At 38.5% G+C, this 16,977-nt stretch overlaps 1 protein-coding gene across 1 annotated transcript in view; it reads left to right on the top strand.

Annotated features, from left to right (window-relative positions):
- Nucleotides 1-2,329: 2,329 nt before the first annotated feature.
- Nucleotides 2,330-16,977, top strand: part of WDR64 (WD repeat domain 64) — a gene marked incomplete at both ends in the record, with an annotated part of 73,612 nt that continues 58,964 nt past the window's right edge. The window contains 3 exon segments of the mRNA XM_082612223.1: nt 2,330-2,455; nt 2,457-2,475; nt 8,590-8,720. Of these exon segments, the coding sequence (XP_082468349.1) occupies nt 2,330-2,455; nt 2,457-2,475; nt 8,590-8,720 (276 nt within the window).

Genomic DNA, 16,977 nt, shown 5'->3' with positions numbered 1-16,977 from the left:
TGTTTCTCAAGGTCACCATAATGCACATTCCAATGGTTAATCATCAGTCCTCACCTTATATAGCCTATCATCAGTATTTGGCACAGTTTGCCACTCCTTCGTATTTTAACGCTTATCTATAAATACTTCAGTATGTAGCTCTTGTCGATGAAATTTAATCAATAGTCAATCTATGAAAGAAATGGAAATTTTCAACTTTAGCAAAATTTGAGAATTATAACCCAGGAACAGCATCTGAGAAGGCTCCAAGAACTTTTCTGCCTGTTAAAAGTCAAGGCACAGTTCTTGTGAAGTTTTTTGAGACAGAGGGCTGTACATTAAATGACATATTATTGACAGTTTACACAGTTCAGATCTAAGTGTCACTGTGACCCCTTACTAGATGAAAAAGGAATGTTATATTTTAAGGAGCTGTTTTTTTGGTGCTAGGAGAATGTTTCTCTTTCAGGTATTTCTACTGATGGGGAAGGTTTGGTCAATGCAGAATGCAGATACACAATGCACAGTAGAGGACAGAGAGGAGGCCAAAGGGCAGAGAAATATTTTATTGTTAAATTTTTATTGTCTTGCCATAAAATATGAATTTTATTTCACACTCTAAAATATATCACATAACAGTAATATAATATAATATATAATTATTACATCTAAAATAATGAACAGTAACTTCTCAGTATCATCAAATATCTTAGTCAGTGTTCTAATTTCCAATTATCTCAGACATGTTGGAATTACTTTTCAGTTTGATTGTTGAGTCAGGATCTAAATACAGTCCACATACTATGACTAGTTGGTGTATCTTTAAAGTTCCTTTTAACCTGCAGGTTCTCCTTCCTTCTTTTTTCTTCCCATGCAATTTCTTTATTGAGTAAACTGATAGTCCTTCCAATGCCTCCTTCCTTTTCAAAACACTTTCTTCTCTTGGTTTCTGAAATACTCCTTTCTCTTGGCTCTTCTACCTCACTGGCCACTCCTACTTAGTCTCTGTCAGTGGTTCTTTCTGGGCACTCTGACCTCTGAACACTGGCATGCTCAGGGTTTGGTTCTCAGTTATTTTGCTTCTTCAAGGAGATCTCATCCAGTCCAATGGCTCTGAATACCACCTAAATGTTGATGATTCTCAAGCTCTCCCCTGAACCCTGGACTTCTATATCTGACTATTCAATCCCCACAATTGTTTATCTAATAGACATCTCAAACTTAACACATCCCAAATTGAACTCTTAATTCTTCCCCCAAAATCTGCTTCTCCCACTGACTTGCTCCCCAAAAATGAGTAACTACTCTACCCTTCCAGAATCCCTGGAGTTATTCCTGATCCTTCTCTTGCTATCCCACTGTCATCTAATCTATCAGCAAATTCTGTCATATTTACCCTCATGCAATCTGACATCTTAGCCCTACCTTCATCACTAATATCCTAATCTAAACCACTATTAACTCTTACTTGGATTATTGAAATTGCCACCTAATTTGTTTCCCTGCTTCTACTCTTTCTTTCCTTCAGTTTACCTCCACAAAGCAGCTAAAACAATCCTTCTCAATTGTGAATCAGATCATATCAGTATTATACTCAATAGTAGATTAGGGATTACTGTATAGACTGTCCTTACAACAGATCTGCTCCCCGTCCCCTGACTCTCTGACCTTATCTCCCCACCTCTCTTCCCCATCCCACATCACCCTTGTCACATGATCTCTTCATTGTTTCTCAGATACGTGAAGCACACTTTGATCTCAGGACTTTATGCCTTCTGTTCTTGGAACTCCCTTCTACCATTTACCCACATGGCTTGCTACCTTACCTCCCTCTGGTCTGTGCCCAGATGTCTTTCTATTAATGAGGCCTTCTCTGAGCTCCCTAACCCTTGTCCTTTGACTTATCCCTCCCAGTTTCCTTATTTGATCTTTACCCATTTTTCTTCCCTCTTAGGCAGTGTATACACACACACACACACACACACACATGCACAATTTATGGGGAAAGAAATCTCAATCTCCTCCTTATGAAGGAAGGATGATGTTACAGATATATTATGATGCAATGAGGACCATATGCAGGACACTGGTAAAATTATAAGGTCAGGATTTTTACTGAAATGTTTGCCTATATGAAATGCATTAGACCAAAGTCAGTGTTTCTCCCTGCTAACTTCCTAGTGGCAGCAACTCTTATTCCTACCCACAGTATGGGATTTTAAGATCAAAGGAATGAGACATAGGGCAAAAATTGAGGTAACAGGGAGGCATTGTAACAACTGGAAAGTTTTCCAAGTTGGCAAATTTACATTGTTTTTCTGGACAGAAATAAAAGATTCCCTATGTCCCTATGGATATCAGGGAAGAAAAACATTTCAACCTTGCACTTCAGATTAGCAATTTCAGGACAGCCTTGAGAGGGTTTGAAAAATTGGTTGAATGTATAGCAGCTCAGAAAAGAGATGAAAGAGCTGGCTTTTTTTATCCAGAAAGAAGGTAAGATCAGTGATCACAGGGCAGTCCAGTTGGGTCCATTGATTAGACCTGGGAAGAGCTTTAAGCCATCATGGAGAAGCAACATAGCTTAATAGCAAAGACATTGAATGGGGGGCCTCAAGTCCTCGTTCTGAATATGTCCTTGAATAGCTAAGTGGACTTGAGGAAGCTCTTTTCATTTTTCTGAATGTTAGTTGACTCAAGTGTAAAATTAGGGGGTTGGATTAAATGACATTTAAGCATTCTTCTGTGGATCTACCGTTTGGTGGCTCACTGATTGCCCTGGGACTCTCAGTAGTGCATAATGACCATTAGCAAGTCACATGAGCCACCTGACATCTCTTTACTTAACGATATCACAAGATCATGAAGACTTTTATAAGTAAGGCAAAGTTTCCTACCTCACCATGATTCACTCTCTGGGCCTCTCCCCACGTCTTTAAGCTAGAATAATTTCAAGCATGAGAAGGTAAGGGAAAGGTGGTGAACAGTAGTCTGCCAGGATTATTAGCAGCTGATACCAACACAGAACTGAAAGTACAGCTCCATGGTCAAGGTTGAAGGGAAGTGGTGTAGTGTGTAGCTTCAGAGCATTGAGGACAGCAGTGAAGAGCAAGGCTTAACATCAGAGTAAAAGGCTAACAGAACAAATCCTGCTGTTGTGAGGAAAGAAGCAGGGCCCACATAACTGCTAAAGGGTCAGCATGGCCAGCCTCTTAATATGCCAGGTTGTATAGTCATGAATAAGTGAAAATATTGACTTTGGGTGTTCAAACCCAAAATGGTATTATTTGAATAGTATTTAAGAATTTATAAGTCACTTTAATAAATATAATTTAATTACTTCTCATAACAATTCTAATAGACAACTATTACTATTATTGCTATATCCCCGTTTTATTTGTTAAAAAATGAGAGGTATGGATAAATCATCTCTCAAGTCGTTCAATTCCTAAGTGTTACAGCTGATTCAGACCTTTCAGATATGCTTTTGTTAGATGACAGAGAATTTTAGCTGGGCTTTCTAAACTACTCAATAAGCTTTCATTTTTCCCTAGTCAGTTTGTTTTAACTCTCTGTATAACTGATTTTCCAAACCCTTGCCACTTTTTCTGATTCCTCTACAGGAACTCACCTCCGCTCAGTCAAGCTTCCAACATCATAAGTGAAAGCAAAGCCAAAAGACAAGAATTCTCTCAAATTCTTTTTCTTCCACTTCCAAATTACCTGAAGCAGCACCTGTCCTTTCTTCCACTTTCTTCCATCCCTCCTCCCCTCCAGAGCTATCACCTTGCTGCAACAACTGCAAAACCTCCTTTTCCACTGGCTGTGTCTTCTAAAACTAAAATTATAACCATGGTCCTGACCTTGACTTTCTCTTCCTTTTAAGCTGTATGTCTTTCCTTTGCTTCTCCACTAAATTTCCCCATAGTGTCACCACTTTGTTTTCAATCAACTCAAGTCTGGCTTCCCTCATCACTTTGCTGAAAAAATGCTTTATACCTAGGTATTCAATCACCTAATATGCCTGCCAAATTCAATAACTTGTTTATATTTTCCAGCTTACTTGGCCATTTTACTACATTAACAGTTAGCTGCCACTGTTTCTAGAAATTTTCTCCTTCAGTGTCTCTCATCACACCACTTTCTTCTTATTTTTTCCTCTTGTAATTCTTTCTTTGTCTCTTTTTTTCTTGAGCTTTGCCCGTGTTGTCTCTCAGTCTTCTAGCGTAGACATCATCTACCTAGTCTCCTAAGCCAGGTGTCTTGGTATAAATTTTGACTATTTTATGGTATCTCACTCTTGGGTTATTATAGCAGCCTCTTGATATAATGGTCTTCTTGCCAAGAGTTAATCCTTTCTGTATACTTCTGCAGGGAGATTTTCCTTTAAAAATCTGTTTTGAATTGCCACATTCCTGGCTTATTAGTTCACCCTTAAATTCCATATACATTAACTTGGCATCCAGGTCTATTCACAGTCATCCCTTAACCTACTTTTCCAGCTTCAGCTCCTGGAACTTCCCTTCATGCACCTCTGCCCTAACATGAATCTCTCAGCATTTCCAAGCATGGCATACTCTTAGTGACTCTGATTTTGCACGTGTCATCCCTGCAATGTGTAGTGCATTTCCTCGCATTTTTGTGCCTATAAACTCTTGCTCATTTTTCAAGACCCAAATCAAATATCACTTCTTCATAAAAACTTCCAAACTTTCCCTAAGCAAAGTCACCCTTAGAACTTTTGATGCACTTTATTGGCATCACAAGGCTATACCTGCTAATCTTAAGCTGCAGAAATTTATATACATGTGAGTATTAAATACCTGCCCCTTCTTTCCTGCATTGAACTGTGTGTGCTTTGAAGGCTTTGTAACCCCAGGGTTAGCCCAGAGTCTGAAGCCAGGAAGTATGCCTTAAAGGTGTGTTAAATTAACAAGTTAATCTTGCTTACATTTATAAGCTTGCAATTACAAAGCCACACTGAAACTTTCCTTCTTCTGTAGTATATATGTTTGTATACACACACACACATACATATATATATATATATATTTAGAGAGAGAGAACATATATATATATATTATAGACATAGATATATATTTTATAATATATTATATTATAATTATACTATAATGTACTATAGTATAGTTTATATGTATATGTATATATATTAGATTTGATCAAAACCAAATACTGCTAGATAAATTACCTTTATGACAGCGACTAAACTGAAAGGCTGAGAAGGGAGAAATGTAATCTGAATTTTGATCAGACTGCTAATACTGGCATACATTCATATTCCCTTATAAATACAGGACAATAGGGTCTACCTCTCACCATAGGCAGGAATCTAAGAACTAGAGAGAACATTTCTAATGGAACAGTTGTTTACCTCAAAAATGATACCAAGTACATTGCAGGATTTCATCTGTACAATATTGTTCTTAAATCTTCTTGTCAATTACCCAATAGAATGAAAATCATCCCAGGAAATGAAAGTCTTATAACCCTCATCCAGTAGCATTTAGAGTAAAACACCTATCTTGTACTAGTTGGTATGAATTTAAAACAGCTAAGCTATTTGGATCTCTCATATGAATATCAAACTTAATATGACCAAGATTGAATGGTTTATTTTCCCTAAGAATTATGGTCCTTATTCATTTGCCCCTGTTTTGGTAAATAGTACCAACATCTGCTGAGTTTTGAAATTAGAAACCTGAGTGTCATTCTAGAACAGGGTTTCTCAACCTTGACACCATTGACATTTGGGGCTGGATAATTCTTTGTTCTGTATATGTGTATGTGTGTGAGGCCGGGGGTGGGGCAGGCTATCCTGTGCATTGCAGAATGTTTAGTGGCATCTCTGGCCTCTACCCACCAGATGTCTGTAGCACCCCCATCCTTAGTTGTAACAATCAAAAAATGTCTGCAGACGTTGCCAAATAGCCCTGTGAGAGAAGGAGGACAAACACTCCGAATGGCAACCATTACAATAGAATCCAGCCTGTCCTTCAATCACAACTTGGTCCCCAACAACTTCCAAGCTATTAGCAAGTCTTTGCAATTCTACTTCCAACCATATCTCACCATATCAGTGCTATCTCTTTGATGCCTATACCACTATCATCCAGTTGATGACACTTTCAAGAGTGAAAGGGGGTGTTATTAATAATTAAGTTGAGGGACTTCCCTGGCAGTCCAGTGGTTAAGACTCCATGCTCCCAATGCAGGGGGCATGGGTTTGATCCCTGGTTAGGGAACTAAGATCACACATGTGGCAGGGCATGGCCTAAAAATAATAATAATAATAATAATAAGTTGAGAAAGCAGGCATAAACGAGACTTCCATGGCAGTTCAGGATGGACCATCACCCTCAGTATCATCCGGGCCTAAGCCTCCACATTTGAAACCCGGGTTAAATGCACTAGCCCCTCAGTGATTTTATAGCTTTCACTATTATCCTCACAGCCACCAGTGTCTTTCAAACTCTCTAGTGATAGCTCACCATTATGCTTGGAATAAAATACAAACTTCTAACTCTAGCTTGGCCCTCCTTCCTCTCTGATCTCACCTCATGGTACTTTCCCCAGTCCTCACTATACTTCATGTCACTGACCTTCCCAGAATGCACCAAGCTCTTTCCTGCCTCAGTGTCTTTGTGTTTGTCAGCCTCTGCCTAAAATCCTCTTGTCTACCTTTGCACATGGCTGACTCCTTTTGCTTATCAGGTCTAAGCTTTATTTTTTTTACCTGTCCTTAGAAAGGGATTCCCTCAGGTCCACCCCCACACACCAGCACTAGATAATTCTATCACAGCTCTCTATTGGTTTCCTTCTGAGCACTTATCTCACTCTATACTTAATGATTCTCACGTTGTTACTAAGGTATGGCCTACATACAGTAAAGCACAGAAAGAGCAGTAATCTTAAGTGTATAACTCGGTAAATTTGGACATATGTTAATATACCTGTAGTTAGCAACCGGATCAAGACAGGAATATTTCTATCATTCCAGAATGTTCTCTCATGCCCTTTTACACAGATAACCACTAATCCAACGTCTATCTCTAGTAATTAGTCTTGCCTGTCACAATCTGTAAATATTTTGTTCACTTGTTGATTTTCTGTTTCTCCCACTAGAATGTAAACTACAGAGGAAGGGGTCTTGTCTATCTAGTTTTCCATTCTAAGACCACTGTCTAGCTCAGTTCTGACACATAACAGTTGCTTAATGCATATTTGTGTCTAACTCCTTCTGGTCCTGAGACTCAATAGCTATACCCCAGTGAATCACAAAATTTGTCAAAATCAATATTCAGTCAATGGTGTGGTTTGTGTGCATGTCTGTTTACAGTGTCAAAGAATCAATCAACAATTGTTCTTTGTAGTGATTGTAATTTTGCCCATATAACAGATGGGAAAGTGGAAAGTCAGAGATATTAAGTTACCAGTGTGACTCACAAAAATCAGTAATTGACAAAGCTAGAGTCCAGATTTTTTTTACTCTGTCTAGCATATGGCAGCTAGTGATAATAAGTCAGGTAAAGTCGGATATTATCTAAGGCTTTAGGAAATTTGACATTAATAAAAATTATTTCAAGGGGAAAGATTTTAGAAGAGATAGTGCAAAAGAGATTGGAGCCTTTCAAAGATTACAGTACAACTTCAAATGGTAAAGAGAAAGATGGAAGGTACCCAAACAATGACAGCAGATATGAAGAACATTATTGAATAGGCTCTGCATTAAAAGGATCTAGATAAAGTGTGGAAAATGATGAATTACAAGGGTGTAGGGGCAGGAGAATCCTAGGAACCAAGGAACCTGCAGGTAGGTTCTTACCACACCACTTCCAGTAACAATATCTTTGCTGAGACCTAAGAGGAGTAAGGAGCAAGTGAAGGCTCAGGGTCTTTGGGCGTCCTGTTGAAAACTGGTATGGAGACCTGTCTTTCTTGGGTTGAATGAATTCACCTATCTTTCCCTTAATATGTATCAGAACTCTATTATGATCTGAAGTCTCTCATCATTTACTCCTGCTCCCATTCTTCTTTTTTCATAGGAGTTTCCCCCCCAATAAATCTCTTGCAATTCTGCGTCTGTTTTGGGGTCTGCTTCTTAGAAAATCCAAAATGAAACACCCTCACTTTACATCATATGTAAAAATATGCTGAGATGAATTAAAGACATCGTGTAAAAAGTAAAATAATAAAATTTTGGCAAGAAAAAGAAAAACAACAAAAAAAGAATTGGTCTTTGCTCACTTCTATCTTCCACCCAAGATTAGCTCTAGCAAACACTCCTGTTAGTAAAAGGTTTTCCCAATAGGAAAGAAGTAATTCACTTTCTTATCTTTGTATTCCTGAACAAAATGCCTAAAGTAATTGAGACAAAATCTATGGAGGAGATACTAAACACCAAAGTAAAATATTTTCTTCTAAGTGATATTCTAGCCAAGAGCCTAGTTATGTTCCCATGAAAAGATCTTTAAACTTTAGAAGAATATGGTTTTTATAGGTTGAAATAATGAAATAGATTAGAAAATGGGAAAAATGCAATATATTTCTTTGAATTTTATGACAATGTTCTTGTGCTTTGTTACAATGCAGATGCAATTGATTATGACAAGTTTTATGTGACAGTACAGGAACTCTTTGGTCCAGAAGTGAAGAATCAAGATGTGAAATGCTTTTACAGGAAACTCTGCAACAGCCCTGATGCATCTATAGACTGGTGTGAGGTAGTCATTTTTCATGTTTGTAATATGAAATCCAGGTATTATTTTTCTTTGTTCAGCAAAAATAATTAAAGTGTTGCTCCCACAGGGGTTAAACCCACAGTGTGTGTGTGGCACATTTAAATGCCTATACCCATAAAGGCACGACACTGCCCATAATTAAAAGAGAGTAAGGCAGACAGATGTTTCACCTTCATTATATTCTAAATGAGGTATTCTTTTTTTTTTTTTTTTTTTTTTTTTGCTGTACGCGGGCCTCTCACTGTTGTGGTCTCTCCCGTTGTGGAGCACAGGCTCCGGATGCGCAGGCTCAGAGGCCATGGCTCACGGGCCCAGCAGCTCCGCAGCATGTGGGATCCTCCCGGACCGGGGCACGAACCCGTGTCCCCTTCATCGGCAGGCGGACTCTCAACCACTGCGCCACCAGGGAAGCCCTCCATACTTTTAAGAGAAGAAAAAGGCTGAGGTTGACCAACTAATGTTTTCTGAGTCATTTTCTGATTGGTACAGTATTGACTCCTTAGATATCACTCTGATGTTGTTGGAAGAACATATAGAAGCATGTTTGGTTGCAAAGTAATCTATGAACTATGGAAAAGGAGGAGGGAAAGCCTCCAGTCCTCATTTAAACTCACAGAAGACTACATTCTATAGATTTGTTTCTAAATCTAAAAGGATTTGAGGTAACTTACAATTGAAAAAATTGCATACTGCATACAGAGTAATCAAAATGACTTTTAAATTATCTGACTCTCTCTGAAAAATCAGTAGATATAGTAGGCAAAAGAAAAAGCAAGGATTTAATGGATTTGACTATCACATTTAAGGAGCTGGTAAATATGTTTAAATAGAACTTTGAATCCAAGATATAGAAAAGATACATCTCAACTATATACAGGGCCATCACAAAATTGACCATGGGGAAAGCTAAAAATAACATTTCAATAGATTCCAATATAATAAAATTATAAACCAATAATAAATGATAGTTCAAATCCCCCAAACCAAGCAAACAAACAAATTCATCAATTAATTTTGGGAAAGAAATTGCAAACAAAAAATGTTCTATTAAGCCTTTGAAGAACATGTAATTCCCACATTGAAACTGAGAAAGACCCTGCGGGACCTTCCCAGTGACAGAATCTTTTGTGTCCCTGCTAATTGTTGATTGGGAAAAGCAGCTATAGAAATACACCATGACCTCCTAGACCCTCCATGTAGAACAAAGAATAGCCCTTAGCAGTTAATGTCTGGGGAAGCAAAGAATGCAGAAACAAATATAGGAGATACAGGCAGAAGAGTAGCCGTAACTTAAGCAGTTATGGCTGTAACTTAAACAGTTAAACATAATAACTCAGTCACAAAGACTCCCAGTTCTGTTTCAGAGGTAAAGATAAGTCTGAAGCACATTCGTAAGTTGTTCTGAAGATACTAAAACCCCCACCAGGTTAACTGTAAGTTAACCAGAAGTTACCTGCATCAGTATGCCCTCAGCATGCAACCCTCAGACTGGTTAGAACCAGAAAACTGAAAATTGAGATTCCAAGACATCAGCTAATCAGGGAATTGAGCACAAGCTGATCACATACCCTGATTCTCTGCATCTGACTTATTTCACTTAGCATAATATCCTCAAGGTCCAGCCATGTTGTAAACAGCAGGATTTCCTTTTATCTAAATTTAGCAACTTCAGTAAATCATTTCACAGAATTCAACATCCATTCATGATAGAAATTCTTACCAAAGTGGGTATAGAGGAAACATATCTCAACATAATAAAAGCCATTTATGACAAACCCACTGCCACGGTAATACTCAATGGTGGAAAGCTGAAAGCCTTCCTGCTAAAATCTGGAACAAGACAAGAATGCCCACTCTCACCACTTCCATTCAACATAGTATTGGAAGTCCTTGCCACAGCAATCAGACAAGAAAAAGAAATGAAATGTATCCAAATTGGAAGAGAGGAGGTAAAAATTGTTACTATATGCAGATGACATGATACTATATAAAGAAAACCCTAAGGACTCCACACAAAAACTACTAGATTTAATAAATGAATTCAGCAAAGTAGCAGGATACAAGATTAACATTCAGAAATTGGTTGCATCTCTTTACATTAACAATGAAAGATCAGAAAGGGAATGTAAAAAAAAATACCTTTTAAAATTGCACCCAAAAATAAATAAATAAATAAAATACCTAGGAATAAACCTGTCCAAGGGGGTGAAAGACTTGGTGAAAGTCTTTCAGGTGAAAGACACTGAGAGCTATAAAACATTAATAAAGGAAATTAAAGATGATTCAAAGAAGTGGAAAGATATCCCATGCCCTTGGATTGGAAGAATTAATATTGTTAAAATGGCAATACTACCCAAAGCAGTCTACAGATTTAATGCAATCCCTATCAAATTACCATAACATTTTTCACAGAACTAGAGCAAATAATACTAAACCTTATATGGAACCATAAAAGACCCAGAATTGCCAAAGCAGTCCTGGGGGGGGGGGGAAGAGTGTGGGAGGCATAACTCTCCCAGACTTCAGACAATACTACAAAGCTACAGTAATCAAAACAGTGTGGTATTTACACAAAAACAGACATACAGATCAGTGGAACAGAATGGAGAGCCCAGAAATAAACCCACAGACCAATGGTCAGTTAAACTTTGACAAAGGAGGCAAGAATGTACAATATGAAAAAGAGAGTCTCTTCAGCAAGTGGTGCTTGAAAGTTGGACACCTGCATATAAATCAACAAAGTTAGAACACACCCTCATACCAAGCACAAAAATAAACTATGGCTTAAAGACTTAAACATAAGACATGAAACCATAAAACTCCTAGAAGAGAGGATAGGCAATATATTCTCTGACATAAATTGTACCAACAATTTCTTAGGTCAATCTCCCAAGGAAATATAAATAAAAACAAAAGTAAACAAATGGGACCTAATCAAACTTACAAGCTTTTTTTTTTTTTTTTTTGCGGTACGCGGGTCTCTCACTGCTGTGGCCTCTCCCGCTGTGGAGCACAGTCTCTGGACGCGCAGGCCCAGCGGCCATGGCCCACAGGCCCAGCCACTCCATGGCACGTGGGATCCTCCTGGACCGGGGCACAAACCTGTGTCCCCTGCATCGGCAGGCGGACTCTCAACCACTGAGCCACCAGGGAAGCCCCAAACTTACAAGCTTTTACACAGTGAAGGAAACCATAAAAAAAAAAGAAAAGAAAAGACAACCTATGGAATGGGAGAAAATATTTGCAAAAGATGCAACCAACAAGGGCTTAATCTCCAAAATATACAAACAGTTCATACAACTCAACAACAACAAATAGATATTTCTCCAAAGAAGACATACAGGTGGCCAGTAAGCACATGAAAAGATGCTCAACATCATTAGTTATTAGAGAAATGCAAATCAAAACTATAAGATACCGCCTCACACTGGTCAAAATGGCCATGATTTAAAAAATCTATAAATAACAAATGTTGGAGAGGGTGTGGAGAAAAGGGAACCCTCCTACAATGTTGGTAGGAATGTAAGTTAGTGTAGCCACTGTGGAAAACAGTATGGAGGTTTCTCAAAAAAACCAAAAATAGAACCTCCATATGATCCAGAAATCCCACTCCTGGGCATATACCCAGACAAAATTATACCCACCCCTATGTTCATAGCAGCACTATTCACAATAGCCAAGACATGGAAACAACCTAAATGCCCAACAGCAGATGAACAGATAAAGAAGATGTGGTATATATGTATACAATGGAATACTACTCAACCATAAAAAAGAATGAACTAATGCCATTTTCAGCAACATGAATGCAAACAGAGATTATCATACTAAGTGAAGTAACTCAGAAAGGGAAAGACAAATACCATATAATATCACTTATATGTGGAATCTAAAATACAGCACAGATGAACCTATCTACAAAACAGAAACAGGCTCTCAGACATAGAGAGCAGACTTGTAGTTGCCAAGGGGGAGGGGGGAGGGGAGGGAAGGACTGGGAGTTTGGGGTTAGTAGATGCAAATTATTACATTTAGAATAGATGGACAACAAGGTCCTACTATATAGCACAGGGAACTACATCCAATCTTCTCAGATAAAACATAATGGAAAAGAATACAAAAAAAGTATATATGTGTAAAACTGAGTCACTTTTCTGTACAGCAGAAATTAGCACAACATTGTAAATCAACTATACTTCAATTTAAAAAATAGAGAATAAAAAAAAAGAAACATTTATTATCTCACAAGTGCCATAGATCAGGAGTCTGGGCACAGCTTAGTTGGGTCCTCTTCTCAGGGTCTCACAAGGCTGCAATCAAGGTATTCTCATTTAGAGGCTTGACTAGAGGAAAATCTGTTTCCAAGCTAATTCAGAGAGTTGGCAGAATTCAGTTACTTGTTTTTGTATGACTGAAGGACTCATCTCTTTATTGGCTTGAAGCTGGAGACTGGAAGCTGCCCTCATGTCCTAGAGGCTGTCTGCAGTTCTCTGCCACATAGCCCTCTACATAGACAGTTCACAACTTTGCTTCCTCAAGGCTGGCAGGAGAATCTCTATTTCCATAGTCCATGAAGACAGTCTTAAATAATATAATTATGAGAGAAACAGTCCATTTCATTTGCTTTATTCTTTTGGTTGAAAGCAAGTCACAGGTTCTATGCATACTCAAGGGATGGAGATGATACAGAGGTGTGACTTATTGTATGTGTGTGTTGAGGAGTCACATTAGGATGTGTTCACCATAGACTTACTAGGAATATATTTAATCAAGGATCATATTTAATAGTGAAATACTAGAAACACTCCCATTAAAGTCAAGAACAAGAAAAGGATGCCTATTATCACCACTAGTCTTCAACATTTTATTGGAGGTTGTAAGTAAAGAAAAAAAAGTGATATGTAATAATCTATGAAAAAATACAAAATTGTCATTATTTGTGTATGATGTCTACCAGGCATATACAAGAGAATCACATTGCTAGCTATTAGAAGTAAGAGGAAAGTTCAAGAGAATTCAATGAAGATAAACATGCAAGAATCAGTAACTTTCATAAACATCAGCAATAACCCTTACAACACACACATAAAGCTAACAGGAAAAAAGGATTCCATTTGCAAGAGAAGCAAATAGCAGAATATATTATGGGACAAATCTATTAAGGAATGTATAAGGTTATGACATTTTACTGAAGGAATAAGAGAAAATCTGGAAAATAATTGGGAGACTCAATTTGTAAAGAAAAATGGCCTGCAAATTAACTTATAGATTTAATAGAATTCCTCAGGGATTGGCAAAAATAGCAGAGTAGGAAGGTTCTGAGCTTACCTCATTCCATGTGCATACCAAAATTACAACTATTTAAAGAGCAGCTACTGATGTCTTTTTCTGAAGAGTAGCAGAAAAAATCTTCTACAACTAAAGATATAAAAAAAAAACAACAAAATGGATAGGAGGAGTGGAGTCATGGGATAGTCAAGACCCATACCCCCGGCAGGTGACCCAGAAATGGGAGAATAATCATAATTGCAGAGGTTCTCCCCAAGGAACAAGGGGTCCAGACCCCACAGTGAACACGCCACCCAGGGGTCCTTCACCAGGAAGATGAGCCCCCAGAATATTTGCCTTTGAATGCCAGTGGGGCTTACTTTCAGGAGAGCCAGAGGACTGTGGGAAATAGAGTCCACTCATAAAGGGCACACATAAAACCTCAAACACTATGGGACCCTGGACAGAAGCAGTAATGTGAAAAGAGCATGGGTCATAAACACTTGCTGATTTTGAAGAGCCTCCCAGAGAGGCAGGATGCAGCTGGGACTCAGTGAGGGGACATACACATGGGCAGCAGACAGTTTTGGGAGATCATAACATAATGAAGACACTAGTGCTAACAAGTGCCATTTTGGAATCCTTCCTCTAGCTTATCAGCAGGACCTGTCCTGTCCACCAGTCGGTTGGTTCCAGTCCTGGGATATTCCAGGCCAAGCAGCTAGCTGGGAAGGGACCCAGCCCCACCCACCAGCAGGTCAGCTGCCATAAGACCCCCTGAGATGTCAGCTGCCCCAGGACTCAGTCCCTCCCACCAGAGGGCCCAAGACTTGGTCTCACCCACCAGTTGGATAGCATTCAACCCAGGACCCCTGGGACCCCACAGCCAGCCATCGGACCCAGCCTCACCCACCAGTGGGTGAACACAAAGTCTGGGAGCCCCAGGCCTCTCAGCCAGAAACCCCAGGACCCAGCTCTGTCAACCGGTGGGTCAGCACTAGACCCAGGGTCCAGTCTCACCCACCAGTGGGCAGACACCAAGCCTGAGACCCCCTGAGCCACAACCCAACCCACAAGTAGGTGAATATCAACCCCAGGACCACTAAGTCCTTATAGCCAGCCATACAGGACGCAGCCACCCACCAGCAGCTGGCAGCCTCTACACAAGGCAGGGCCTGGCAACCAACTGCACTGGGAGCCAGCCACAGTAGACAGCCTGTCACAACAGAATGACCCATGCCACCCACATAGAGGGTACCCCTGGATCATATACTCTGATGACCATAGAGGAATGTGCTATTGGTCCTCATAGGATATTTCCTACATAAGTACACTTTTCCAAAACTGGGAAATATAACCAACCTACAAAATACATAGAAATAAAAACAGAGCAAAATGAGGCAACAGAGGAATATGTTCCAGACAAAGGAACAAGATAAAATCTGAGAAGAACTAAGTGAAGTAGATATAAGATACCCAATAAAAAGTTCCAGGTAATGATCACAATGATAATCAAAGAACTTGGGAGAACATTGGATGAACATAGTGAGAAGTTTAACAAAGAGTTAGAAAATACAAAGGACAAAACAGAGATGAAAAACACAACAATTGGAATTAAAAATACGCTAAAAGGAATCAACAGTAGAGTAGATGATACAGAGGAATGTTCAGCAAACTGAAAGACAGAGTAGTAGAAATCATTCAAGCTGAAAGGAAAAAAGAAAAAAGAATTTAAAAAAATGATAACAGTTTAAGAGACTTCTGAGGCATCGAGTATACTAACATTTGTATTATTGGGGTCCCAAAAGGAGAAGAGAGAAATGGGCAGAAAACATATGTGAAGACATAATAGCTGAAAACTTTCCTAACCTGGGGAAGGAAACAGACATCCAGGTCTAGGAAGCATAGAGAGTCCCAAACAGAATCAACCCAAAGAGGACCACGCCAAAACACACTGTAATTAAAATGGCAAAAATTAAAGATTAAGAGAGAATATTAAAAGCATCAAGGGAAAAGCAACAACTTACCCACAAGGCCACTCCCAGGAGGCTATCAGCTGACTTTTCAGCAGAAGCTCTGCAGGCCAGAAGGGAATGGCACAACATATTTAAAGTGATGAAGGGAAAAATCTACAAACGAGAATACTCTACCCAGCAAGGCTATTATTCAGCTTTGAAGGTGAGAAAAAAGACAAGCAATAGCTAAAATATTTCAGCACCACAAAACTAGCTTTACAAGGAATATTAAAGGGACTTCTCTAAGTAGAAAGGAAAGGGCACAACTAGGAGTATGAAAATTACAAAAGGAAAAAATATCATTGGAAAAGGCAAATATGCAGCAAAAGTATTAGATCAGCCACTTATAAAGGTAACAGAAAGGTTAAAAGACAAAAATAGTAAAATCATCTCTATACACAATAAGTAATTAAGTGATACTCAAAACAAAAGTATGTAAAATAGGATGCCAAAAGCAGTAAACTTGGGAGGGGGAGTAAAAATGCAGGGTTGTTAAAATGTGTTCAACTTAAGAGATCAATAACTTAAAATAATAACATATCTGTCTAGCTATCTGGATATAGATATAGATTGCTACATATAAACTTCATGTGATTTGGCTAACCACAAGCCAAAAATCTATAATAGATACATGCACAAAAAAGATAAAGTAATTCAAAGATAATGTTAAAGAAGTCATCAGATCACAAGAGATCAAAAAAAAAAAAAAAAAAAAAAAGGAATGGAACCAAAACCCCTACAAAACAACCCCCAAACAATGAACAAAATGGCAATAAGTACATATCTATCAATAATTACTTTAAATATAAGCATTTATATTTATAAAGTATAAAATGTAAAAAAACAAGTGTATATTATATTTATTTATAAATATAAATACTCCAATGAAAAGATATAGAATTGATAGAAAAACAAGACCAAAATATATGCTGCTTACAAGGGACTCACTTCAGATC

This window comes from Mesoplodon mirus (assembly GCF_964341445.2).
Source record: "Mesoplodon mirus genome assembly, chromosome: 3".
NCBI lineage: Eukaryota > Metazoa > Chordata > Mammalia > Artiodactyla > Ziphiidae > Mesoplodon > Mesoplodon mirus.
Note: the sequence above shows the minus strand (reverse complement) of the source record. Positions and strands in the feature narration are given on the sequence as shown.